Source organism: Chlorocebus sabaeus, chromosome 20 (assembly GCF_047675955.1).
Source record: "Chlorocebus sabaeus isolate Y175 chromosome 20, mChlSab1.0.hap1, whole genome shotgun sequence".
Lineage (NCBI taxonomy): Eukaryota > Metazoa > Chordata > Mammalia > Primates > Cercopithecidae > Chlorocebus > Chlorocebus sabaeus.
In genome coordinates this window covers 110311862-110339436 of record NC_132923.1, presented here as the reverse complement: position 1 = coordinate 110339436, position 27575 = coordinate 110311862, and the positions used below count along the sequence as shown (strand labels likewise).

General features: G+C 46.6%; 1 protein-coding gene across 2 annotated transcripts in view; it reads left to right on the top strand.

Annotated features, from left to right (window-relative positions):
- Positions 1–23878, top strand: part of ARID1A (AT-rich interaction domain 1A) — an 85125-nt gene extending 61247 nt beyond the window's left edge. Inside the window, exons 5-20 of one of the 2 annotated variants that reach the window (XM_007979881.3) lie at positions 2822–3062; positions 3352–3441; positions 4120–4287; positions 4977–5289; positions 7946–8091; positions 8182–8291; positions 9517–9726; positions 13157–13364; positions 14531–14663; positions 14845–15020; positions 15383–15533; positions 15616–15750; positions 15833–15929; positions 16356–17247; positions 17605–17735; positions 20790–23878. In XM_007979881.3, coding sequence (XP_007978072.3) covers positions 2822–3062; positions 3352–3441; positions 4120–4287; positions 4977–5289; positions 7946–8091; positions 8182–8291; positions 9517–9726; positions 13157–13364; positions 14531–14663; positions 14845–15020; positions 15383–15533; positions 15616–15750; positions 15833–15929; positions 16356–17247; positions 17605–17735; positions 20790–22520 — 4932 coding nt within the window. In that variant the 3' untranslated portion in view covers positions 22521–23878. The remainder of the gene's footprint in view (positions 1–2821; positions 3063–3351; positions 3442–4119; positions 4288–4976; positions 5290–7945; positions 8092–8181; positions 8292–9516; positions 9727–13156; positions 13365–14530; positions 14664–14844; positions 15021–15382; positions 15534–15615; positions 15751–15832; positions 15930–16355; positions 17248–17604; positions 17736–20789) is intronic. The other variant, XM_073007642.1, reaches the window with a different exon arrangement.
- The last annotated feature ends 3697 nt before the right edge of the window (positions 23879–27575 follow it).

Genomic DNA, 27575 nt, shown 5'->3' with positions numbered 1-27575 from the left:
TCTGAAATACACTTCTTTTTCCTGTAAGCAGGAAAGTTCTTATTACCAAAAGCTGGCAGTTTGATAAGGAATGGAGACTGTAGTAAGGAGTAGGTGAGGGAACCTGCTGATCCCTAAAACAGAGCATTGAGCTGTGGGATTTGCTGTAGACTGTAGCGCCTAATGAGTGCTTTTTGAGGCCCTTTCTACTTACAGTGGCTCTCCTTGTCATCTTGTTGCCTCTTTTAGTTTGTTCTTGGTTCAGAGGCTAGATGTCTGTGGTATAACTTAGGCATCAAAACAGGGATGGGGCTGGGCACGGTGACTCATGCCTATCATATCAGCAATTTGGGAGGCCAGTGTGGGAGGATTGAGCCCAAGAATTTGGGACCACCCTGGGCAACATGGCAGAATCTTTTCTACACACACACACACACACACACACACACACACACACACACACACACAGCCATATGTGGTGGCGCGTGCCTGTAGTCCCAGCTACTCGGGAGGTGGAGGTAAGAGGATCACTTGAGCTGGGCAGGTTGAGGCTGTAGGGAGCCGGCATCGTGCCAGTGTACTCCAGCCTGGGGTAACAGAGTGAGACCCTGTCTCAAAAAAAAAAAAAAAGAAGAAGAACCAAGGATGGAGTCCCTCTCTCTTGGGACTAACATGGGACTCTTCAGAGCTCCAGGTACTTTAGTCCTTCAAGAAAGGAAGATGTCCTTTGCTGTTACCTCGTGGTTGATCTCTTGAAATCGTTCTATGGTGGAACTAATTCTCATTGCATTTTTAAAGTATGCTGTGGCATGCCTGGCCTACTTCTTAACAAAAAAGAAAGCTAGCATTTTCTGACCTCTCAGCTAACATGGAAAGCTGGACACAGGCACAAATGCATACCTACCTACCTGCCTTCAGAGCAAACTTTGCGTCCAAGAGCTCAGCAGAAATGCTCCCAGCCTAGTGAGGTACCAAGTGGTTTGTGGAAGGTCCACCCAGCTTGGATACTTGAAGGAGAGCCTAAAAGGTGCCCTCTGACCTCCAGTGTTACTGTCAGATCTTAGTGTCAGAGTCACTTTCAGCCGATCTTTCCAGGGTGAGCTCGTTTATTAGAGCAGGAATAGACTCAAACCAACTTGGATCTCCTCCTCCTCGAGATGTGTGGTGTTTTCAGTTTTGTTTTTGTTTGTTTGTCTTCGAGACGGTGTTTTGCTCTGTTACCTATGCTGGAGTGCAGTGGTACAATCTTGGCTCCCTTATAGCCTCCTCCTCACTGGCTTAAGTGATTATCCCACCTCAGCCTCCCAAGTAGCTGGGACTACAGCTGCACACCACGACACCTGGCTTATTTTTTGGGGTGTTTTTAGCAGAGACAGGGTTTTGCCATGTTGCCCAGACTGGTCTCGAACTCCTGGGCTCAAGTGATCTGCCTGCCTCAGCCTCCCAAAAGGAGCCACTGCATGTGACCCAGTGTGTTTAAGAGAACTCTTTTGTTTACCATTTAAGTATCAGGGTTTTCATCCTTTCTTCAATTACAGTTAGTTCCCAGCCTGAAGTAATGTTGCTAGCTAGAGAATGAACATGGGGCAGGGGATGGAGTTAGGGTATATTTTCTGGGGTGAATGTTTTTCATATTGAGCTCCTGTTTGCTAATACTGGAGTTTGTTGACCTAGAGTGAACTCTTCATTGATTAATTCAAGACAAGCAAAGCCTACAAATAAATACCAAGTTCTCACTGAAAAACATAAAAGCTGGGAAAAAACAGAATTTGTTCAATTGGCAAACATTTGTTGATTACTGTTATAGACCAGGTGTTAGGAGTATAGTCCCAGACCTTCTTGGCGGTTAAGAAATTGCCTTTCTCATCCAATGTATCTCTTTCTTACCTCCTACCCCTTATGTTGTAAAGTATGGTGACTTGGAGTGAGTCCTTGGCAAATGGAGGCTATGATAATCTATAATAATAATCATCATTCTAATATATAATAGAAGGAGAGGGGATCTATAAATGTTTCCCAAACTTGTTAACATTCTCTTGTAGCTCTTGGTACCATCCTGGCAGCATTTTGTAAAGTTTTGCTATTAGAAAAGAACTAAAGCCTCACTGAAGTAGTTGCTTTCTTATGACGATAGAAGTTAGGACTGGGAAAGAAGACGAAAGTGCTAGATCTGCTTCTGAGGGGATAGAAGGTTAGAAAAGGAATCAGCAAAACTCAGTCACACCATTGTTTGTATATTGTCTCACTACTATTGCACTGTAGTGTCAGAGTTGAATAGTTTTGAAGGAGGCTTTATGGCCCACCAAGGTCTAATATATATTCCACCTGGTCCTTAACAGAGTTTGCCATATGTAAATTACAGTATTATGACTAGGGTCGGGCGCGGTGGCTCACACCTATAATCTTAGCACTTTGGAAGGCCAAGGAGGGCTTCCTGCGGTCAGGAGTTCGAGACCAGTCTGACCAACATGGAGAAAACCCGTCTCTACTAAAAATACAAAAAATTTAGCCGGGCGTGGTGGCACATGCCTGTAATCCCAGCCACTCAGGAGGCTGAGGCAGGAAAATCACTTGGACCTGGGAGGCAGAGGTTGCGATGAGCTAAGACGCACCATTGCACTCCAGCCTGGGCAACAAGAGCGAAACTCTGTCTCAAAAAAAAAAAAAAAAAAAAAAAAAAATTTTTTTTTTTTTTTAATAAAATGGTATCATGAGTAAAGAACGTGTGTGATGTATTTGCTCTTGATTATTTAAGGAAAATGCTAAGCAAGTAGTAGGATTATTGATAGTAGAATCTTTCTGCCTAATATTACTAATCTATGTTCTTATGTATATGTTCTAGGATCTATCTGGTTCAATAGATGACCTCCCCATGGGGACAGAAGGAGCTCTGAGTCCTGGAGTGAGCACATCAGGGATTTCCAGCAGCCAAGGAGAGCAGAGTAATCCAGCTCAGTCTCCTTTTTCTCCTCATACTTCCCCTCACCTGCCTGGCATCCGAGGCCCCTCCCCGTCCCCTGTTGGCTCTCCCGCCAGTGTTGCTCAGTCTCGCTCAGGACCACTCTCGCCTGCTGCAGTGCCAGGTACCCTCAAGTGCTGGGCTTTAGGGAGAGGGAAAGGTGACTGCCCCCAGTAATATTAAGGAGTCCTAGTCTTCCCCTGGCAGAGAAAGCATCTCTGACTCATGCCTGCATAGTTTCCCCCTTAGCATTTGGAGAAGGGAGATTGGAACCTGTTGGCTGGATCTCTTTGTGTGTGATACTGGGAGGTACTTGGCCTCTCCATGAGCCATTTCTAGCTCTGAATTGACTACCTAGCTAGAATTCCCAGGCTTAGCCATGATATTCTTATGTTGTTCTTTGTCTGGAGCAGGCAACCAGATGCCACCTCGGCCACCCAGTGGCCAGTCGGACAGCATCATGCATCCTTCCATGAACCAATCAAGCATTGCCCAAGATCGAGGTGAGAGCCTGGATGTTGGGGAGGGGCAGGGAGCTAGGGCAGACATTTGAGTGCCCTATGCAGTAGCTTTTAGAGAGCTGTTTAACCATGAAGCTTAGGACAATCCCTGCAGCAAAATGTTTTTATATTCTTTAAAAGTTGACATGATAATTGTACTTATTTATGGGGAACATAGTGATGTTTCAATAGATATAACGTATAGTGATCAGATCAGGGTAATTAGCAGATATATAATCTCAAACACTTACTACTTCTTTGTGCTGAGACCCAGCAGCAAATTGTGAAGTTAGAGTGGGCTTGGCCCTGTTAGTGTCTCCATTTCTCAGTACTTATCTCTGTTTTGATGGTTGCCCTCTTACATTTTGCCTCATGTGGTCGGCAGTTGCTGAAGACTCAACATTTGGTCTTTACTCATTAAGTCATTCGTTTTGGTTTTTGTCATTCCTCTTTGTCTTTTCAAACCTCCATTTAGCAGAAACAGTTGGCATGCCCTGGTTAATGGCTTATGTCACTCTGAAGGTGCCTAAAATGACACACCACTATATAGAAAATCAGATAGAGACTCCATGCAAGTAGCTGCTAAAGAAAATGTAGATGGTAAAGTCCCAGGATAAGGAGGGAGAGCATTTGTTCGCATTGTATAAAGCTAATAACTATATGGATACTACCCACAAATAGGTTATATGCAGAGGAACCCCCAGATGCCCCAGTACAGTTCCCCCCAGCCCGGCTCAGCCTTATCTCCGCGTCAGCCTTCCGGAGGACAGATACACACAGGCATGGGCTCCTACCAGCAGAACTCCATGGGGAGCTATGGTCCCCAGGGGGGTCAGTATGGCCCACAAGGTCAGTATACTACCCAGTTAGGAGTAGATAGAGGTGAGAGGAGAAAACAGTTCCTTGTCTGATATGTTGCCATCTAGCTTGTAACCTTGTGAGAGAAGGGCTGTCCTTTGCCTTAAATCCACCCAGGCCAGGCCCTTGAAGAAGGGCAAGGAAAGATTCCATTTGTCTCCACTTACTCCGTCACCATGAGAAAGTCGTTCAATTTCACCGAGCCTCTGTTTCATTTGTAAAAATGGAGATAAGGTGTTTACTCCACCATTGAGCACAGACAATTAATACATGGTAGCTATTGGTTATTACATTTTTAAAATTATTTTTAGTGAATAAGTCATAATGGAATAGATCTTTGCTCAAAATTGCAGCCCTACGCAGATCAAAAGTTGAGTATCTTACACAGAGCATGGAGATAGAAAGGAAGTTATCTTCTTCTGGAAGTTGAAGTGCCTGTGTGGCAGCAAAGCCAGCCTTGCTCTGTGCTGCCTTTAAGATGGAGGGGATAACTGACCTGCCTTTACATGCTTCTGGCACCCCCCCACTTTTTCTCATGGAGATAAAGGCTACCATGAAGTTGGTCTCTTTCCTAACCAAAATATTGAATGACATTGTTTGGTGTTCTAGAGTTGAAAGATATTAGTGAGTTGCTAGTGAGTCACTAACCAAGTCTCTGTCTTCTCTTCCTTCCCTCTCAGGTGGCTACCCCAGGCAGCCAAACTATAATGCCTTGCCCAATGCCAACTACCCCAGTGCAGGCATGGCTGGAGGCATAAACCCCATGGGTGCCGGAGGTCAGATGCATGGACAGCCTGGCATCCCACCTTATGGCACACTCCCTCCAGGGAGGATGAGTCACGCCTCCATGGGCAACCGGCCTTATGGCCCTAACATGGCCAATATGCCACCTCAGGTTGGGTCAGGGATGTGTCCCCCACCAGGGGGCATGAACCGGAAAACCCAAGAAACTGCTGTCGCCATGCATGTTGCTGCCAACTCTATCCAAAACAGGTAAGGCCTGGGAAGTGGAGAGGGTGTCAGTTCTAGAAAATGTATTGTAGACCCACTCAGATTATTGAGATGCTTCTGGACCTAAATCGGGGGGGAAAATGGGTGTGTGTATGAAGTGTTAATTCTTACATGTCTTAGATGGGTCTGAAATTTCACATGACTAAACATCATATGTAAAGAACTTTATAAAAGACAGGGTTTTGGCCGGGTGTGGTGGCTCACGCCTGTAATCCTAGCACTGTGGGAGGCCAAGGCGGGCAGATCATGAGGTCAGAAGTTTGAGACCAGCCTGACCAATATGGTGAAACCCCGTCTATACTAAAAATGCAAAAATTAGCTGGGTGTGATGGTGCACGCCTATAATCCCAGCTACTCAGGAGGCTGAGGCAGGAGAATCGCTTGAACCCAGGAGGCAGAGGCTGCAGTGAGCCGAAATTGTGCCACTGCACTCCAGCCTGGGCGACAGAACTAGACTGAAAAAAAAAAATAGAAGTAAAAAGGTTTTTGTGGAGTGTTTTGTTTTGTTTTGGGATCTTTTGAGACAGGGCCTTGCTCTGTTCCCCAGACTGAATTGCAGTGGCATGACCACAGTTCACTGCAGCCTTGACCTCCCAGGCTTAGGTGATCCTCCCACCTCAGCTTTCTGAGTAGTTGGGACTACAGGCATACACCACCACACACGGCTAATTTATTTTTTATTTTTATTTATTTACTTATTTTGAGACAGAGTCTCACTCCGTTGCCCAAGCTGGAGTGCAGTGATGTACTTTCAGCTCACTGCAACCTCTGTTTCCCAGGTTCAAGCGATTCTCTTGCCTCAGCCTCCCGAGTAGCTGGGATTACAGGCACCCGCCACCATGCCCTGTTAATTTCTATATTTTTAGTAGATACTGGGTTTCACCATGTTAGCCAGGCTGGTCTCGAACTCCTGACCTCAAGCGAGCTGCCTGCCTTGGCCTCCCAAAGTGCTAGGCATGATCCACCATGCCCAGCCTCTTTTTTTTCTTTCTTTTTTTTTTTTAAATAGATATGGGGTCTCACTATGTTGCCAGGGCTAAAGACAGCTTATTTTGATTTGCAAAATAAGTGTTCAGAGTAGGTGGTTTAACTTGTATCAGTCGACATTTTGGTTTCCAAAAGGATTCTTAATGATACATATGTCTTGGATCTTTGGTGTTAGAAATAGCAAATGGTAAGCTTGTGGTTTGCCATTTCTCTTACTGTTTTATGTAGTCCTGTGTGTTGACTCTGGTGCTAGAGTGCAGAAGGCTCACGTGATTAGGTTTAACGACGACTTTGGCCACTAAATCTTATTGAGTTGTTGATGAACCAAGGTAAAATAGGGTGATTGACTATAAAGAGCTGGATTTGGTAGAACTTCAGAAAGATGGAAGTGCAAAGTTTGCATTAGCCCATCAAGAAATAATGCAAAGCCACCTCTGGGTGATATGCTGAGGGTTCCAGTCTGGAATTTAGCATGACAAAAAGTGGTACAGTTCGGCATTTCATCTGTGTCTTTTGCCACAGACAGGGCCCTTAAATGGAAATACAACTTGACTTTGGAGGTGGCTTTGAGGAAGGCAGTACTTAAAAGACACAGCAGGGCTCTGCTTCAAAGAATTGTACCCTTTGAAATTCAGCTATTGTGGCTGGGTGCGGTGGCTCACTCCTGTTATCCTAGCACTTTGGGATACTGAGGCAGGTGGATGACCTGAGGTCAGGAGTTCAAGACCAGCCTGCCCAGCATGGCGAAACCTCATCTCTAATAAAAATACAAAAAATTAGCCAGGCATGGTGGTGGGCACCTGTAATCCCAGCTACTTGGGAGGCTGAGGCAGGAGAATCGCTTGAACCTGGGAGGCGGAGGTTGCAGGTTGCAGTGAGCCGAGATCACACCATTGCACTCCAGTCTGGGTGACAAGAATGAAACTCCCATCTAAAAAAAAAAAAAAATTGGCCGGGCACGGTGGCTCACCCGTATAATCCCAGCACTTTGGGAGGCCGAGGCAGGCGGATCACGAGGACAGGACATTGAGACCATCCTGGCTAATACGGGGAAACTCTGTCTCTACTAAAAGTACAAAAAATTAGGCGGGCATAGTGGCGGGCGCCTGTAGTCCCAGCTACTTGGGAAGCTGAGGCAGGAGAATGGCATGAACCTGGGAGGCGGAGCTTGCAGCGAGCCGAGATCACGCCACTGCACTCCAGCCTGGGCAACAGAGCGAGACTCTATCTCAAAAAAAAAAAAATTAAATAAACTATTGTTCGCCATCCAGAACTTGAACTCTCTTAGTATCTTTTGTGGGATGTAGAAGATAAGAAAATCTGGGTGTTAGCTGGACATGGTGGTGCATGCCTCATAGTCTTAGGCACTCAGGAGGCTGAGGAAGGCAGATCGTTTGAGCTCAGGAGTTTAAGGCTGCAAAAAGCTGTGATCACACCACTGCACTCCAGCCAGGGTGCCAGAGCAATACCCTATCTCAAGAAAATAAAGAAAAATAATATCCGGATGTTGCATAGTTCTAGTTTTGGGGACCCATCAATGTTTTCCTTTTAATCCTAACTAGATGATCACACAGCATTATTTGGCCCAAGATCAAATCTAAAAGCCCAGAGTCTAACCTTTGTCTCTCTCACTTTCCATCTTCTTCCTTAGGCCGCCAGGCTACCCCAATATGAATCAAGGGAGCATGATGGGAACTGGACCTCCTTATGGACAAGGGATTAATAGTATGGCTGGCATGATCAACCCTCAGGGACCCCCATATTCCATGGGTGGAACCATGGCCAACAATTCTGCAGGTAAGTGCTAGTCATTCTCACTAGGGATTTCTTCAAGAGTCACATCACAGCTAAACTTACTGGTCTTGAGAATTTTTTTCTCTTTTACAGGGATGGCAGCCAGCCCAGAGATGATGGGCCTTGGGGATGTCAAGTTAACTCCAGCCACCAAAATGAACAACAAGGCAGACGGGACACCCAAGACAGAATCCAAATCCAAGGTAGCAATTTTTGTCTTGACTCTTTTCAATTTTGTGTCCTATCTTTTTCAGTGATAGGAAGGAAAAAGAAAAGAGAGAGACAAGATCCCAGCCTTTTATGACACCGGACTAGATAGTCTCTGAAAAAGCTGCTGTTGCCTCCTCTTATCATGAAGGGTCTCAGAATAATAATTGCTCAGTGAGTTGGGTCTGGGTTGGTCTAAGGGATCCTGGTAAATAACATAATATTCTCACAGCTGCTTGTTATGGGGGAAATGCCAGACCCTGTAGCATCAAACTCTCTGTACTGTTTGGCTGGTGCCCTCTGTGAAATCGTGCCTCCTGTACTCAAGCATTGATAGATGGGGTGTGCCATGGGCAACTAGTTGCTCTTCTCTTCCTGAACCTTACTCGTGGCAGCAGGAATGGTACCCTGTGTACTGTAAAGAAGGAGATAAGGCACATGAGACTTGATTCCTTGGCTTCCCTTAGGTTGGTCCTGGGTGTGCTGTTAGGCTGTGCAGTAGTAATGGGTCCTGCTCAGCATTTGGGTCATTTGAAATATTTCTGTCCTTGGCCATACCTCACTTTCCCTATCTATATACGTAGGGAAAATAAAAATCATAGCTGTTACCTCCTGTGAGTTTTCACCTCTAGCTCCCAGCCCTTTTGACCATCCTCCTGTCTTGGACAGGATGATATCCAAAGCCCTTCAACCAGGTGGGAAACCCTTCCTTTCTTTAGAAGAGGCAAAGAGTTTCTTTTCATTTTAGTCCATCCCATTGCCTCAAGATCATGTTGTGAGTTTTTCGGTTTATCTAAAACATAGTACCTAAGTATGTTCAGGCTCCTGGGTAGTAGTGTGGGAGGAGTAGTGGCTTTGATGTCAGATGGACAAGGATTTGATCCTCAGCCTGCCACTTAAAAGCTGTGAGATCTTACGCTTTGCCTCCTGGTGCCTGCTTCCTTATCTTTAAAAATGGGGATAATTTTATAATATCTAATATATAAAGGCATCTAGCATCCCACCCAGTACATAACATATATTCAGTGTTAGCTTCCTTCCTTTATAGGAAAAAAAAATTGGTTCTTTTTTGGCCCTTCAACCTTGTGAAGGCAGGGCAGGTGTTAGTGACCACCCCAGAGTAAGAAGCTTTAACACTGCTCCAGTCAAGAGACTTCTGAGACCCTTAGCATAGGCTTTGAATCTGACCCATTCCTATGAATTTTGACCTGAACCTTCCAGAAATCCAGTTCTTCTACTACAACCAATGAGAAGATCACCAAGTTGTATGAGCTGGGTGGTGAGCCTGAGAGGAAGATGTGGGTGGACCGTTATCTGGCCTTCACTGAGGAGAAGGCCATGGGCATGACAAATCTGCCTGCTGTGGGTAGGAAACCTCTGGACCTCTATCGCCTCTATGTGTCTGTGAAGGAGATTGGTGGATTGACTCAGGTGAGTGGGTGCCTGACACTTGACTGCCCCTGTGGTTTCCACAAACCCCTTTCTTAGGTACTCACTGGCTTCACGTGGTACCATGCATCCCACAGGGACATCATCCTCTCCTGCTCTCTGAGTCGAATATTGATAATATTGATAGACCAGGGAGCACAGGTTTCCCAGAAGATAAGGCAGAAAGCAGAGACCTCCCTGGTAGTATGAGGTATTAGCAGTAAGTTTACCGTGTATCTAGAGTCCCACTGAGATGCAAAGCTAGGGAAAGTCTGTGGGCATTCTGATTCCATGGGGGGCAATTTGGCATAGTAGCAAAGACAGGATTTGGAGAGATGGACCTGGTTTTGAATCCCTTCTTACCTACTTACAGCATATATGACCTTAAGGTGTGTAACCACTCTGAACCTTAATTTTCTTATTTGTAAAATACAAACACTATGTAACAGTATATAACTCACTAGACTATCAAAAGTTAGAAAAACCTTGACTTTCAGCAAGGTTTCTGCCACATAATCGGCCTACAAGATGGTACAGAGGCAGCCAGAGTATAAGTAGATCTTCCCATTCCTGGAATCTCCCCAGTAGAGACAGGATTTCAGGAACTGTTTAGTAGAAATAGTTTATTATAAAGGAAGAAGTAGTAGGAAATGATGTGTTTAGTTTTTCTGTATGGGAAACTTAAATGATAACCTGAATTGGACACCACCCAGAGCTTGCGCCTACTCTGATACCTTACAATTTTGTAGACTTAGCCCAGGAGGCAAACAGGTGAGGCAGCACAGGCAGACAGCAGACTGTGCCTTGCAGACTTTCCTCCTGTGTGTGTTCTGTAGTCACCAGACCAGAAGCCTGCTGTTGGATCAGTTTGTGGCTGAGCTTGGGGAGGCGTGGCAGGGAGGGACTTATTCCAGACCTTCTAAATCAGAAGAGGAAAACAGCTGTCACCAGCAGAAAAGAAAGTGATTGGAATGAAGCCAGCCAACAGTCAGTTATGAATTCCTTCTCCCTTCAGGCTTTATTCCCCTCCCCCACAAAGGAAAACAAAACAAAACAAGACACGTGCATACTGCCACATAACTGGCATGAGAAGCAAAGCCATGGAAGGCTTTTGAGGTGACTCCATGCATATTCCTGCCATTCTCCCTGATACTCAGATCTCATAGTCAAGTCTTCCCTGCCTATAGGGAAGGGGGAGCTTTGGGTTAGGTTTCGCTCACTTCTGATTGGGTGAACTTCAGGGTTCACTGAACCTAGGATGAGATACAGAGAGAATTCTGATGTCTGAGTCTCTTCCAGATTGCAAAAGGATGCAAACCTTTAAAATGCCTTGTAATTGAACTTTTAAAAGACAGTGATAATTCAGGGGCAAAAGAGTGCTTTTTATAAGTTAGTTTATGAAGGCTCCAAGAAAGCAAAGCTGCATCTTGAGCTTATCTAAAGGATTAGTAGGGTTTAGGTGGAAGAGTGGCCAATCCAGTAGACTGGCCTAGATGCCACGGAGATGGGAGAGAGTCTGGATATTTCCCACCAAGGCCATCTCCAACCATGAAGACTTAGCTCAGGTGTTACCCACTCTAAGAAGTATTCCTAGTCACCTCTGCCCCATCTAGGTTGTCCCCCTCTGTGCCTGTTGAAACTCCTCTTTCTAGTGTCATGGGTACCGTATCAGCAGACATTACGACTTACTGAACTTCCTTTGTGTATAGGGACTGGAAAACCCTTGTTCCCAGGCCTTGGGGGAACAGATTTACCATATGGTAGATGAATAAGCGTAAGAATACATGAAGAAGGGGACCTGTCCATCTAGAGCAGAAAGACTAATTGTAGGGAGCATCTGGGGAATGGGCTTGGTCAGTATGCCCTGAAGTTGAGGGAAGGAGGCAGAACTGTAGGTTGGCTGCTGGGGAGGTACAAAAGTCATAATAAGGCCGGGCGCGGTGGCTCACGCCTGTAATCCCAGCACTTTGGGAGGCCAAGGCGGGCGGATCACGAGGTCAGAAGATCGAGACCATCCTGGCTAACATGGTGAAACCCCGTCTCCACTAAAAATACAAAAAATGAGCCGGGCGTGGTGGTGGTCGCCTGTAGTCCCAGCTACTCGGAGGCTGAGGCAGGAGAATGGCATGAACCTGGGAGGCGGAGCTTGCAGTGAGCCAAGATCGCACCACTGCACTCCAGCCTAGGCGACAAAGCGAGAATCCGTCTCAAAAAAAAAAAGTCATAATAAGGCCCTGGACCAGGCACAGTGGCTCACACCTGTAATCCCAGCACTTTAGGAGGCTGAGACGGGCGGATCATCTGAGGTCAGGAGTTTGAGACCAGCCTGGCCAACATGGCCAAACCTTGTCTCTACTAAAAATATAAAAATTAGTGGGGCATGGTGGTGGGCGCCTGTAGTCCCACTGCTTGGCAGACTGAAGCAGGAGAATCACTTGAACCCAGGAGGAGGAGGTTGCAGTGAGCAGAAATGGCGCCACTACACTCCAGCCTGGGTGACAAAGTGAGATTCTGTTTCTAAATAAATAAATAAATAAGACCCTGAACACCTGGACCATCAGGACAGTGACTGGTAAGGGAAAGGGATCTGCGGTTATTTGTCAGTGAGATATGTTAGGGGAGCAGTGGCACAAGAATGTCAAATTTGCAGGGAGCACCATGCCAAGAAAAAAATCAGATGTGTAAATTCCCAGTTTGACAAAGCAAGTCAAGCAGGGTGGTCATTGATACTATCATGAGTCTCCATTTTATAAAATGTTAGTTTTTATTAGTGCATTTAAAATAGGATTTAGGGCCAGGCACAGTGGCTCATGCCTGTAATTCCAGCACTTTAGGAGGCTGAGGCGAGTAGATGACTTGAAGCCAGGAGTTTGAGACCAGCCTGGCCAACATGGTGAAACCCTGTCTCCACTAAAAATACAGAAATTAGCCAGAAGTGGTGGTGCACGCCTGTAATCCCAGCTACTGGGGAGGCTGAGATAAGAGAATCGCTTGAGCCAGGGAGGCAGAGGTTGCAGTGAGCTGAGATCACGCCACTGTATTCCAGCCTAGGCGACAGAGCAAGATTTATTTTTTCTGTCTCAAAAAAAAAAAAAAAAAAATGATTTAGATATGCAGATGATTTGTACACCATTTTTCAGCAGTGTACTAAAAAACTGGACTCTGAATTCTGTTCCAGTAGTAATGTGAAATTTGCCCTGTTTTGCATAAGCACAATCTGATAGTTGCAGTGGAACATCCTGAGGGTAAAACAAAGCCAGCTGCAGATTTAGCACTTCTTGTGGAGTATCCACCAAGCAAGTTTAACTTTTTTAATTAACTAAGAACTGTGATTTTACAAAGATGAATACCTTGCAGCCTGATGGGGCTTGGGACTTACGGGCAGAAAACCAGGCGGGAGATATACCCCGACTCTTTTGGTTTGATTATACAGGTCAACAAGAACAAAAAATGGCGGGAACTTGCAACCAACCTCAATGTGGGCACATCAAGCAGTGCTGCCAGCTCCTTGAAAAAGCAGTATATCCAGTGTCTCTATGCCTTTGAATGCAAGATTGAACGGGGAGAAGACCCTCCCCCAGACATCTTTGCAGCTGCTGATTCCAAGAAGTCGCAGCCCAAGATCCAGCCTCCCTCTCCTGGTAAGGATGGGGTCAGCGGCCCCACCAAGGCTGAGAGGGCCTGTTGCCCTGGCCTCATATTCAGTGGTACCTGCCTCCAGTAGGATATGCCAAGGATCTGTGCTCTGCCTTGCCCTACCACAGGGCTTAATAGGTTGGCTGACTAGAGAGTGGGCAGTGGAAACTCCCTTGGGAGGTACTCTGCAGCAGCCCTTAAAGTTTTAATTTTTGTTGTGCAGCTGGCAACTTGCCAAATGTTTGTAAAGTTGTGAATGGGAGGGGCACAAGAGGAGTTGAGGGAACTGACAAATGGCAGCAAGACAGGGCCATCTGGGAGCTTTGGCCCCTTGATGTCAGCACCTTAGAATGCAGCTCAGACTAGAGCCCTGAATTCCCCAGGGAGCTGAGATGGTAATGAATGGAAAGGAGGGAGTGGGGAAGGGATATGAATGGAACTCCCTGATGGGAGTGCCTCTGCCCACCCTCCTTTCTGAAAGGAGGCTGAGGCCTAGGGCGAGCCTAGAGAGGGAAGAAGACCAGGGTGCCTGGAAGGTGGGTGTAAACACATGTGCCCTGGTGTTGACCTCTGAGGGTGTAATGAGTGCCTGAGATGACTCATCAGCTGGGGAGGCCTCAGCAGTGGGATATCTACTGCCAGGAATGGTAACTATTGGAAACATTAATTACTAGTAGTTTTGTACTCATCAGCTTAGAAGAACATTTGAACTTGAGAGATGACACCAAGCTGGATGCTTCAGAACAGGAGCTCCTAGACTCCTAAAATACATCCCAGATTTGGAAGCCCCTCCATACCCAGGATTTGGGAGGCTCTGACTGGAGCTCATGCACCAGCATTACAGGGTTTAATAGGTTAGACAAGGTCCTTTGGAGGAGTGAAAAGTAATAGCCAGGGAAGCTGGCAGTGACTCAAGGAATGACCAGCATGGTGATGTCATGGCCACATCACTCCTCTTTTCTACATGTAAAACAAAAACAAAGAGCCACAAAACCCTCAAATTCCTGTCTTTATGACCTGGCCTTGTAGATCCTCTGCTAAGAAGGGTGATCAGGCTTTAAAGGCCTTAGGAAGAACTTTCCCAAAGAGATTCTGGGTCATTCGTGTGTTTGTGTGAGAGTTAAACACTTTCATGCCAAGAAAACTGCTCAAATTGTATCTCTGTCCACAGCGGGATCAGGATCTATGCAGGGGCCCCAGACTCCTCAGTCAACCAGCAGTTCCATGGCAGAAGGAGGAGACTTAAAGCCACCAACTCCAGCATCCACACCACACAGTCAGATCCCCCCATTGCCAGGCATGAGGTATGGCCAAGAGCAGGGGCAGATGGTTGGGAAGATGGCTGGAGATAAGTGCATGGGAACTCCTTTGCAGCCAAAGGGTGGTCCTTACCTCTGCCTTCCCAGCCAGTGACTACTGCGTGTCCTGTGTTATATTGGAGAAATTGGTCTATTTGTGGTCTAATTGGTTTTCCTCACTCCGGAGCAGGAGCAATTCGGTTGGGATCCAGGATGCCTTTAATGATGGAAGTGACTCCACATTCCAGAAGCGGAATTCCATGACTCCAAACCCTGGGTATCAGCCCAGTATGAATACCTCTGACATGATGGGGCGCATGTCCTATGAGCCAAATAAGGATCCTTATGGCAGCATGAGGAAAGGTGACTGATCTGATTGCTATTTGAGCTTGTGCTCGTAAAGATGGGACCAGTGAAATGGGGGGAAATCTTGAGAGTGGCTCAGGGTTCTTGTGGAGCCATCTTCTGAGATAATGCATTTCCTGCCCTAACTACCCCTCTTCATCCCTACCTCCTTTCTTGTCTCCTCCTTGACCTCACCTTGTCATCCCTTAATAAGTACATGCCTTTTGCTGGTTGGGGCCTCTTTAGATCTCTGTTTTGAACTTGTCTGGAAAACAATGAGATCAAACTTGAAGAGGGCCTGGGTCTTTGGAGCAGACAAATATGTATTACCAGCTTTGCCAACTTACCAGTTTGTTCACTGCTTGCCTTTCTACACTCAGCTCCAGGGAGTGATCCCTTCATGTCCTCAGGGCAGGGCCCCAACGGCGGGATGGGTGACCCCTACAGTCGTGCTGCTGGCCCTGGGCTAGGAAATGTGGCGATGGGACCACGACAGCACTATCCCTATGGAGGTCCTTATGACAGAGTGAGGTAAGCATGACCCCAGCTCCTGTCTACCCGCCAGCACCCTGAAGCTATAGTGGGCTCAATCTGTCTCTTCAATTTTGTTTAGGACGGAGCCTGGAATAGGGCCTGAGGGAAACATGAGCACTGGGGCCCCACAGCCTAATCTCATGCCTTCCAACCCAGACTCGGGGATGTATTCTCCTAGCCGCTACCCCCCGCAGCAGCAGCAGCAGCAGCAACGGTGAGTAAAGCCTGGTCTTGGTGCTGCTGTGACTCAGGCTTTGCCACTGCCCACCCTGATCCTGTTTCTTTGCCTCCTGTAGACATGATTCCTATGGCAATCAGTTCTCCACCCAAGGTACCCCTTCTGGCAGCCCCTTCCCCAGCCAGCAGACCACAATGTATCAACAGCAGCAGCAGGTGAGGAGGGTAGCTGGGAATGGACCGGCATGGAGGTTCGTCTTGAAAGCTAGTTAGTAAACTAACGTGTTGAAGTCTAAGAAGCTCACTTTAGATATTTTGGCATTCTTCTCTTACCTGACTGGCCAGTCCTGCTTGAAGAGCCAAGTCCTCAATCTCTTCTCTATTTGGAGTTGGAAGGGGCTAGAAATAGACCTTATTTTGATCGTTAGGTTTTGTATATTTTTCTACTTAGAGCAAGGGAGGGGAAGAAAGAGTGGTGGTTGCTTTTGGAAACAACTTCAAAAGATAATTTGTTAAGGTGATTCCCATGTTTCCTTGGAGTCTATGGCCACCAGGCATCTGGTTGTAGCCATCTCGGCATCTGTGGGCTTTATGTCCCTGAGTGCAGAGTATTAACTTCCCCTCTGCTTGTCTCTGCCTTAGAATTACAAGCGGCCAATGGATGGCACATATGGCCCTCCTGCCAAGCGGCATGAAGGGGAGATGTACAGCGTGCCATACAGCACTGGGCAGGGGCAGCCTCAGCAGCAGCAGTTGCCCCCAGCCCAGCCCCAGCCTGCCAGCCAGCAACAAGCTGCCCAGCCTTCCCCTCAGCAAGATGTATACAACCAATATGGCAATGCCTATCCTGCCACTGCCACCGCTGCTACTGAGCGCCGACCAGCAGGCGGCCCCCAGAACCAATTTCCATTCCAGTTTGGCCGAGACCGTGTCTCTGCACCCCCTGGCACCAATGCCCAGCAAAACATGCCACCGCAAATGATGGGCGGCCCCATACAGGCATCAGCTGAGGTTGCTCAGCAAGGCACCATGTGGCAGGGGCGTAATGACATGACCTATAATTATGCCAACAGGCAGAGCACGGGCTCTGCTCCCCAGGGCCCCGCCTATCATGGCGTGAACCGAACAGATGAAATGCTGCACACAGATCAGAGGGCCAACCACGAAGGCCCATGGCCTTCCCATGGCACACGCCAGCCCCCATATGGTCCCTCTGCCCCTGTGCCCCCCATGACAAGGCCCCCTCCATCTAACTACCAGCCCCCGCCAAGCATGCAGAATCACATTCCTCAGGTATCCAGCCCTGCTCCCCTGCCCCGGCCAATGGAGAACCGCACCTCTCCTAGCAAGTCTCCATTCCTGCACTCTGGGATGAAAATGCAGAAGGCAGGTCCCCCAGTACCTGCCTCACACATAGCACCTGCCCCTGTGCAGCCCCCCATGATTCGGCGGGATATCACCTTCCCACCTGGCTCTGTTGAAGCCACACAGCCTGTGTTGAAGCAGAGGAGGCGGCTCACAATGAAAGACATTGGTAAGGAGATCTCCCTTATTCGGTTGCCTAATCTGCCCCTTTGCGTCTTGTCCATTGTTCCCTCTACCTTAATATTCTGGATGAGGTTGAATCTGGTCCAGTATTGACTAAAATAGAACCAAAGAACTTTGGAAAAGGAAGAAATAAGCTAACTAAAAGTTTTCCTTCAAAACATTGCCATGCAGTGATGTCCCAGACAGCTTAGAAGCCATGAGGGGCTGGTGTGTGTCATCTCCCAGACAGGAACTGCCTTCTACATTGTGTTATCTTCAGAGTAGCCTCACTGATGGGGCAACCCTGGGGGTGCCTCCAGCCAACCCGGGCTTGGTGGATGGACGACATGGAGGTTTATTTCAGGAACCCCGGAGGCATGGCGGGTAATGATGTCCCTCAAGTCTGGTCTCCTGGCAGAGAGCACATGGGCATTAGATACCATCAACATCCTGCTATATGATGACAACAGCATCATGACCTTCAATCTCAGTCAGGTGAGTATCAGTGCCTGGGGAAGATTGAGATGGTTTGGGATCTTCTTAGTGTAGACAATGGGAATGTCTCATCTTTAGCCACCATGGTCTTTCTCTTTCACTCTTGTAGATATCTTCCATGCCAGTACTTTGCTTCCTTTGCCTCTGGGCACGGGCCCAGGATCTTGAGAGCAATAATAATTTGTTTACATGATACCTTAACACAGGATTGACTTCAAAAGGAATTTGGGAGACACTTTGGGGTATTAGTAAGAATGCAGATTCTATTGATGCCAGTGGGGACACCACATTTTCTAGAAGAATCTTGTGTTTTTTGTTTTTTTTTTAAAATAGAGACAAGGTTTCACTATGTTGCCCAGGTTCATGAACTCCTGAGTTCAAGTGATCCTCCCCAAAGTGCTAGGATTACAGGCGTGAGCCACCAGGCCTGGCCTGAATCTGTGGTCTTTTTATCAGTGAGCAGTGTACATTGTTTCCATTTTTCCCTTTCTTCTCTGAACAGTAGGGGCCTTTGTTGATCCCAGTGTCATTAGATGTAGAGTGGATGGGGGATTTGGTTGTTTAACAATATTCTTACAAAGCTGATTGTTCAGACCCACCCTCCATAGGATGTGCACACTAGTAGAGGTGCTGCAAAGAGTTTGTGCTGCATCATCCTACTCTTTTTCTTTTGATCATCTTTAATACCTACCAACCTGTATATCAAGGAGCTGACTTATTAATAGTTACCATTTATTGTGCTCTTATTTTGTGCCAGGTCCTTAATATTCTGTTTCATGTCATCCTAGCAACAGCCCTCAGAGACAGGAGATATGGTCATTTAGGGATGAGTAAATAGGCTCAGAGTCTTACCCTTGTTGAGGTTCACATAGCTGTCAGTAGAATCTATCTGGTTCCTAAGCCTGATTTTATTTCCATTGCGTATTATTGCCTACCATGAGAAAGGAAAAATTTTGATAGAGCAATTTTCATATGCCAGGTATTTGACATCTCCCATTTACACCTCAGAATAACCCTGTAAAGTTTAGGAATTTTTATTTTATACAGCTACTTCCTGGAAAAGCCAGAATTTTTTTTTTTTTTTTTTTTTTTAAAGAGACTCTGGCACCTAGGCTGGAGTGTAGTAGTGCCCTCATGGCTCACTGCAGCCTCAAACTTCTGGGCTCAAGCGATCCTCTTCCCTCAGCCTCCTGAGTAGCTGGGACTACAGGCAAATGCCACCATGTCCAGCTATTTATTTATTTTGAGACAGGGTCTCCATTACCCAAGCTAGAGTGCAGTGGTGCAATCACAGCTCACTGCAGTCTCGGCCTTCCAGGCTCAGGTGATCCTCCCACCTCAGCTTCCCAAGTAGCTAGGACTACAGGTGCACGCCAACATGCTCATGCTCAGCTAATCATTATTATTATTATTATTATTATTTTGAGAGATGGGGCTTCACCATGTTGCCCAGGCTGATCTCAAACTCCTGGGCTCAAGTGATTCACCTGCCTCAGCCTCTCAAAGTACAGGTGTGAGCCACTGCTCCAGGCCCCAGCTAACTTCCTTATTTTTTGTAGAGGCATGGTCTCACTGTGTTGCCCAGGCTGGTCTCAAACTCCTAGGCTCAAGTGATTCTCCCACTTCAACCTTCCAAAGTGTTGGGATTACCGGCTGGGCGCAGTGGCTCACGCCTGTAATCGTAGCACTTCAGGAGGCCGAGGCAGGAGGATCGCTTGAGGTCAGGAATTTGAGACCAGCTTGGCCAACATAGTGAAACCCCGTCTCTACTAAAACTATAGAAATTAGGCTGGGCGCGGTGGCTCACTCCAGTAATCCTCACACTTTGGGAGGGAAGCCAAGGTGGGTGGATAACTTGAGGTTAGGAGTTCAAGACCAGCCTGGCCAATATGGTAAAACCCCGTATCTACCAAAATATAAAAATTAGCTGGGCCTGGTGACACACCTGTAATCCCAGCTACTTGGGAGGCAGAGGCAGGAGAATCACTTTGAACCCAGGAGGCAGAGGTTGCAGTGAGCTGAGGTTGCACCACTGCACTCCAGCCTGGCCAACAGAGCGGGACTCTGTCTCCAAAAAAAAAAAAAAAAAATACACACACACACACACACACACACACACACACACACTCTATCCCGATGTGGTGGCAGGCGCCTGTAATCCCAGCTACTCGGGAGGCTAAGGCAGGAGAAGAATCACTTGAACCCAGGAGGCGGAGGCTGCAGCCAGCTGAGATCACACCACTACACTCCGGCCTGGATGACAGTGTGACTTTGTCTCAAAAAAAAAAAAAAAAAAAGTGTTGGGATTACAGGTGTGAGCCACTGCTTCCAGCCCCTAGATCTAATTTGAAAGCCCTTATTTTTTTCCCATCTGCTCTACTGTTCAGCCAAAGATTGTGACTGGAGAGGAGTGTTTTCTTCTAGAGGTAAATAAATGGCCTATATATTATCCAAGGTGGAATTTGGGTCTCTGTAGCACCAGTTTGGACCAGTGTTTGGAGAGCTGAAGCTTCATCCCACTCCTTATGCTGCAAGATCCATGGAGTTCCAGCCCCCATGGGGAACTGGAGAGTCCCACTTGGGGAGCTTGGAGAAGAGAGCCATGAACATCTGCCCACATTGCATTCTCTTCTCTTAGCTTGAGTCACCATGTCTAAGCTTGGGTTCCACTTGGCAGTGAGATGGAGAGAATGTCCTAAAAGAGATAATGGCAGTGACCACCAGGTTGAAAACTGGCCTGGTGAAGAACAGCAGAAGATTGATTGGGAAAAGAGAAGGCTAAGAGATGACTGGCCCTGGTGGGTGAGGTGCAAAGCTGTTGGCTAGTGTTCCTGGAGATAGACTTATGTGAAGGTAGGTTGGGCAGAAGAAAGAACTTTGTCTTGGGCATAGAAGAGATTAAGATGAACAATGCTCTGTGGAGAACCTTTGGGAAAGGAGCAACTCTGCCTCTCCCAGCTGATACAGAAGACTTGGGGAGGTCTCTCAAGTCAAGGATTCTGTTCTTTGACCACTTTTATCCCTTAATTTATTTCCTGTTCTTTCTCTTTTTAGCTCCCAGGGTTGCTAGAGCTCCTTGTAGAATATTTCCGACGATGCCTGATTGAGATCTTTGGCATTTTAAAGGAGTATGAGGTGGGTGACCCAGGACAGAGAACACTACTGGATCCTGGGAGGTTCAGCAAGGTGTCTAGTCCAGCTCCCATGGAGGGTGGGGAAGAAGAAGAAGAACTTCTAGGTCCTAAACTAGAAGAGGAAGAAGAAGAGGAAGTAGTTGAAAATGATGAGGAGATAGCCTTTTCAGGCAAGGACAAGCCAGCTTCAGAGAATAGTGAGAAGCTGATCAGTAAGTTTGACAAGCTTCCAGTAAAGATCGTACAGAAGAATGACCCATTTGTGGTGGACTGCTCAGATAAGCTTGGGCGTGTGCAGGAGTTTGACAGTGGCCTGCTGCACTGGCGGATTGGTGGGGGGGACACCACTGAGCATATCCAGACCCACTTCGAAAGCAAGACAGAGCTGCTGCCTTCCCGGCCTCATGCACCCTGCCCACCAGCCCCCCGGAAGCATGTGACAGCAGCAGAGGGTACGCCAGGGACAACAGACCAGGAGGGACCCCCACCTGATGGACCTCCAGAAAAACGGATCACAGCCACTATGGATGACATGTTGTCTACTCGGTCTAGCACCTTGACCGAGGATGGAGCTAAGAGTTCAGAGGCCATCAAGGAGAGCAGCAAGTTTCCATTTGGCATTAGCCCAGCACAGAGTCACCGGAACATCAAGATCCTAGAGGACGAACCCCACAGTAAGGATGAGACCCCACTGTGTACCCTTCTGGACTGGCAGGATTCTCTTGCCAAGCGCTGTGTCTGTGTCTCCAATACCATTCGAAGCCTGTCATTTGTGCCAGGCAATGACTTTGAGATGTCCAAACACCCAGGGCTGCTGCTCATCCTGGGCAAGCTGATCCTGCTGCACCACAAGCACCCAGAACGGAAGCAGGCACCACTAACTTATGAGAAGGAGGAGGAACAGGACCAAGGGGTGAGCTGCAACAAAGTGGAGTGGTGGTGGGACTGCTTGGAGATGCTCCGGGAAAACACCTTGGTTACACTCGCCAACATCTCGGGGCAGTTGGACCTATCCCCATACCCCGAGAGCATTTGCCTGCCTGTCCTGGACGGACTCCTACACTGGGCAGTTTGCCCTTCAGCTGAAGCCCAGGACCCCTTTTCCACCCTGGGCCCCAATGCCGTCCTTTCCCCGCAGAGACTGGTCTTGGAAACCCTCAGCAAACTCAGCATCCAGGACAACAATGTGGACCTGATTCTGGCCACACCCCCCTTCAGTCGCCTGGAGAAGTTGTATAGCACTATGGTGCGCTTCCTCAGTGACCGAAAGAACCCGGTGTGCCGGGAAATGGCTGTGGTACTGCTGGCCAACCTGGCTCAGGGGGACAGCCTGGCAGCTCGTGCCATTGCAGTGCAGAAGGGCAGTATCGGCAACCTCCTGGGCTTCCTAGAGGACAGCCTTGCCGCCACGCAGTTCCAGCAGAGCCAGGCCAGCCTCCTCCACATGCAGAACCCACCCTTTGAGCCAACTAGTGTGGACATGATGCGGCGGGCTGCCCGCGCGCTGCTTGCCCTGGCCAAGGTGGACGAGAACCACTCAGAGTTTACTCTGTACGAATCACGGCTGTTGGACATCTCGGTATCACCGTTGATGAACTCATTGGTTTCACAAGTCATTTGTGATGTACTGTTTTTGATTGGCCAGTCATGACAGCCGTGGGACACCTCCCCCCCTGTGTGTGTGTGCGTGTGTGGAGAACTTAGAAACTGACTGTTGCCCTTTATTTATGCAAAACCACCTCAGAATCCAGTTTACCCTGTGCTGTCCAGCTTCTCCCTTGGGAAAAAGTCTCTCCTGTTTCTCTTTCCTCCTTCCACCTCCCCCCGTCCACCACCTCACGCCTTTCTGTTCCTTGTCCTCACCTTACTCCCCTCAGGACCCCACCCCACCCTCTTTGAAAAGACAAAGCTCTGCCTACATAGAAGACTTTTTTTATTTTAACCAAAGTTACTGTTGTTTACAGTGAGTTTGGGGAAAAAAAAATAAAATAAAAATGGCTTTCCCAGTCCTTGCATCAACGGGACGCCACATTTCATAACTGTTTTTAATGGTAAAAAAAAAAAAAAAAGGAAAAAAATACAAAAAAAAAAATTCTGAAGGACAAAAAAGGTGACTGCTGAACTGTGTGTGGTTTATTGTTGTACATTCACAATCTTGCAGGAGCCAAGAAGTTCGCAGTTGTGAACAGACCCTGTTCACTGGAGAGGCCTGTGCAGTAGAGTGTAGACCCTTTCATGTACTGTACTGTACACCTGATACTGTAAACATACTGTAATAATAATGTCTCACATGGAAACAAGAGAAAACGCTGGGTCAGCAGCAAGCTGTAGTTTTTAAAAATGTTTTTAGTTAAACGTTGAGGAGAAAAAAAAAAGGCTTTTCCCCCAAAGTATCATGTGTGAACCTACAACACCCTGACCTCTTTCTCTCCTCCTTGATTGTATGAATAACCCTGAGATCACCTCTTAGAACTGGTTTTAACCTTTAGCTGCAGCGGCTGCGCTGCCACGTGTGTATATATATGACGTTGTACATTGCACATACCCTTGGATCCCCACAGTTTGGTCCTCATCCCAGCTACCCCTTTATAGTATGACGAGTTAACAAGTTGGTGACCTGCACAAAGCGAGACACAGCTATTTAATCTCTTGCCAGACATCGCCCCTCTTGGTGGCGATGCTGTACAGGTCTCTGTAAAAAGTCCTTGCTGTCTCAGCAGCCAATCAACTTATAGTTTATTTTTTTCTGGGTTTTTGTTTTGTTTTGTTTTCTTTCTAATCGAGGTGTGAAAAAGTTCTAGGTTCAGTTGAAGTTCTGATGAAGAAACACAATTGAGATTTTTTCAGTGATAAAATCTGCATATTTGTATTTCAACAATGTAGCTAAAACTTGATGTAAATTCCTCCTTTTTTTCCTTTTTTGGCTTAATGAATATCATTTATTCAGTATGAAATCTTTATACTATATGTTCCACGTGTTAAGAATAAATGTACATTAAATCTTGGTAAGACTTTTGTGAAGCTTTTTATTTTCAAACTAAAACTTGACCTTTGTCGGGGGGTAGGAGGTAGTCCTGTTTTTGCAAACCTCCCTTAGTGTGAGATCTCCCCTAAATAGTGGCATCTGTCCAAAATAAGACAACCATTTATCTGGAGGCAACCTCCAACTTAATCACTTATAATATCTCTGGACTGGCTCTTTTCCCTGACTCCAGACTAGAGCATTCAGCCATCTTCTTGTCATCCCTGCTTGGAAGTTTACTTTGAACATGCCAAAGCTAAAATGTCCTGTCTTCCCCCACTAGAAACCTGCTTCTACCATAGTTTTGGTTTTTTGTGTTTTCCTTTCAGTAAATGGCAACTCCATTCTATCACTTGCCAAAAAAATCCTTGACTTCTTTCACTTCCACATCCAATCTGTTAGCACTCTTCATAAAGTAATCCTCAATCCCGCACTACTACTGTAGTTCAAGACACTGTTATATCTTGGATTCTTGAAATACCTCCAAATTGGCCTCCCTGCTTCTGCTTTGCCTGGTTGAACCTATTCTCAACAGAACAACCAAAAGGACCCCTATAAAAGGTAAGTCAGATAAAATGCCTTCAGTGCTTCTGGCTCTGAGTAAGTAAAAATCCAGACTCAAAGTGGCCTACAAGGCCCTGAGTTATCTAGCTTACCTCTACCTTTCCTGCACCATCCGTCTTGCCCGTTGCTCACCCACTGTACAGAGATGTTTCCACCTTGGAGTCTTTGTACTTTCTACTCTCACCAAATAACTGCATGGCTCAAGTCCTCAGCTGCTTCAAGTCTTTGTCCAAATACATAAGTAAGACTTTTCCTGGTCACCTTACTTAGAATAGCAATCTCTGCCCCCCCACTACATTTCCCTTGTCTGCCTAATTTTTCCTGTGGCACTTGTTACCATCTGGCCTATTATATGTTATACTTACCTGTCACCTTCCACTGAAATGTAAATTGAGGGTGGTGGGAGGGTTATTTTGTTCTCTGGTGCATCCCTGTGCTAACATACAGCCTGGCACATAGCATCTACTTAAGTAGTAGTTGAATGATACTGTCAATGTTGGCTAGATGCAGTTGCTTTTATGAGGCTAATGTCACAATGTATAGTTTCTCTGTTCACCCCCTTAGGGAAACTGAGAAGCCTCAAGTTCCTCAGGAGAAATCAGAAGCAGTAAGAGAAAAAATGCTATTACTGTGGACACTTAGAAGTGAAATCTGAAACAAGAAACAACAGTTTTCTATTGTGTACCTACTTATATTCTGGACATAACACATCACAGTCCTACAACAATCCTGTGCCTGTGAAGTCAGTATGTGGCTCCCATTTTACAGCTGAAGAAAGAGGCTAAGAAAAGTGAAAGACTAAGTTCATACACCAAGCAAGTTCCACCTGACTCCAAGGATCATGCTTTTCTTAATATGCCACACTACCTTCTTTCTTGTCATCCCTGCTTGGAAGTTTACTTTGAACATGCCAAAGCTAAAATGTCCTGTCTTTCTGGATGTCCATTCTTTCTGGATGAGAACCCAACCAGGAGTAAGGGATCTAGCTGTGGAGCTCAGCAAGCAAGATTTGTTTTTGTTGTCTTTAACACAAGGTAAAATTGTCCTAAGAATTTCAATTAAGTGTTCATCAGACTAAGTGTGGCTGTTAATATTTGGGTCAGGAACAGGATTTGAATAATTAGTATTTCTCAATTGAGAGAGGAAAACCTTTGTCAACCAAGATGCCTTCCTAGGACTCTTCTAGAAAAAGTTAAATGGGAAGTTTTTCATATCTACAATTTTGGTAAGCAATATTGCTAATGGCTATTTTTGTTCTGGGTCTCGAGCTCCGTTTGCTAGTCTAGAAAGTGCATATCTGGACTGTGTGTGGAGCATTGCCTAGGAGTTCGGTTTCCTGGGTTCCTTTCATCTGCTCTCCTGCAATGCAGGGAGAGCCTAGCCTGGTTCCAGTTTCTGACTGGAGTTACCATGGCCAAGAGAACTGCTGGCCAGTGAGCTGTGAGTAATTTGCTTTTGAGAAGTAAATAGAACCTAGCCAGCAGAGAACCCAGGGGTGTGGCCAGTAGTTCTTTTCCCAGGCTCCTCCCTCCCCACCCCCCAAATGACCTTAACCTTCTTTCATAGCTGGAAAGCAGCCAAGTCCAGCCTAAACAATACTCTAAACCTCATTGGCTCTTTTGCCTTATAGCCACTGCCACCCCCAAGTGGCTAAGGCCTTCCCACTAGGCCTCTCAGTGGGGTCAAGGTTTTCTAACTATTGAAAGGCAAACACTGAAGGAAGCGTGAAAAATATCTAGTGACCATGGGCTTTAAATGATGAGTGTTTGGCTCCTGCAGTTGCAGGCAAGGCAGAGTCTTTGTCCTTGGGTGGATGGGCATCTTCAAGTGATCAGGCAGTGGCCAAAAAGGATGCTTTTGGTAAATGAGACCTGACTGGTGTCACCTCAAGTGTCAGGATGGATGTAAATGTCACCCAGCATCCTTGGAAACTGCCAATGAATGCCTTTTTATCCACAGCAAAAAGAAGTAGCATAAAGTTCTGGTAAAGCACAGCCGCTTTTCATCAGAGGCCAGTATGGTCACTTTGGCCCCACAATGGCATGACATCAGAGCCAGCATCCCAGATTAGGATCAGCTACTCCAATTCCATAGGACTGGGGCCATGGAAAGTGTAGCGTCTAGAAACTAAACTGCTGAGAGTAGGTACACTGGGCCGGTCCTCTGCCCAGTCTAGGGCCAAGGCCACCTCCAGAAGTGGAGGCAGGAGCAAGGCAAGGCAGCTACAGAGAGAAATGAATTGTCAGTTGCTCCAGGAAAGTGAGTGTTCTGTGAGAACCACGTAACTTCCTTCTCTACACCTTCAGTGGGAAAATCACTTTTTTGTAGTGAGTTATAACAGCTGTTCTTTATGAGCATTGTATGCCAAGCACTATAAATCCTATGAAGTAGATATCATCTCCACCAAGGCAAGGATTGTTTCTGTCTTGCTCAGTGTTGCATCATCATCCCATCACATAGTAGGCATTCCTGTACTGTTGAACAAATCAAATGGTAAGATAGGACTTTGATGGAGGAAAAGAGTAGGTTAGAGCTGTTAAGACTTGGTGTGCCCATCTTAGCATAGCCCGTAAAGACTATTAGTCATATGGGAAAAAAGGAAGAGAGGGAAAGAGGTAAATCTGTGAAAGATTAAAATAGTGTGGAGTGGGAGAACCGGCCTGGGAGGCTGGAGACCCGAATTCAAGTCCCATCACTACCACTAGCTATGTGACTTCTTGCCAGTCACTTCCCCTTTGTGATCCTTAACTCCCTCATCCATAAAACAGAGGTATAGGATTAAAGAAATTGATTTATTGACCATATCTTTATTGAAGACACATAGTGTGCAAGGCCCTGTTCTAACACTGGAAATACATTGGTGAACAAAGCCCTTGCTCCTCCATTACACTCAGAAGCTTACATTCCAGAATAGGGAAACAGACATTGAAACAAATAAAATTCATGGACAGGACAAGCAGATGGTGTTAAGTGCTATGAAGAAAGCAGAGGCCGGGCACGGTGGCTCACACCTGTAATCCTAGCATTTTGGGAGGCCAAGGTGGGTGGATCCTTTGAGCCCAGGAGTTCCAGACTAGCCTTGGCAATATAGTGAGGCTTCATCTTTTTTTAAAAAAAAAA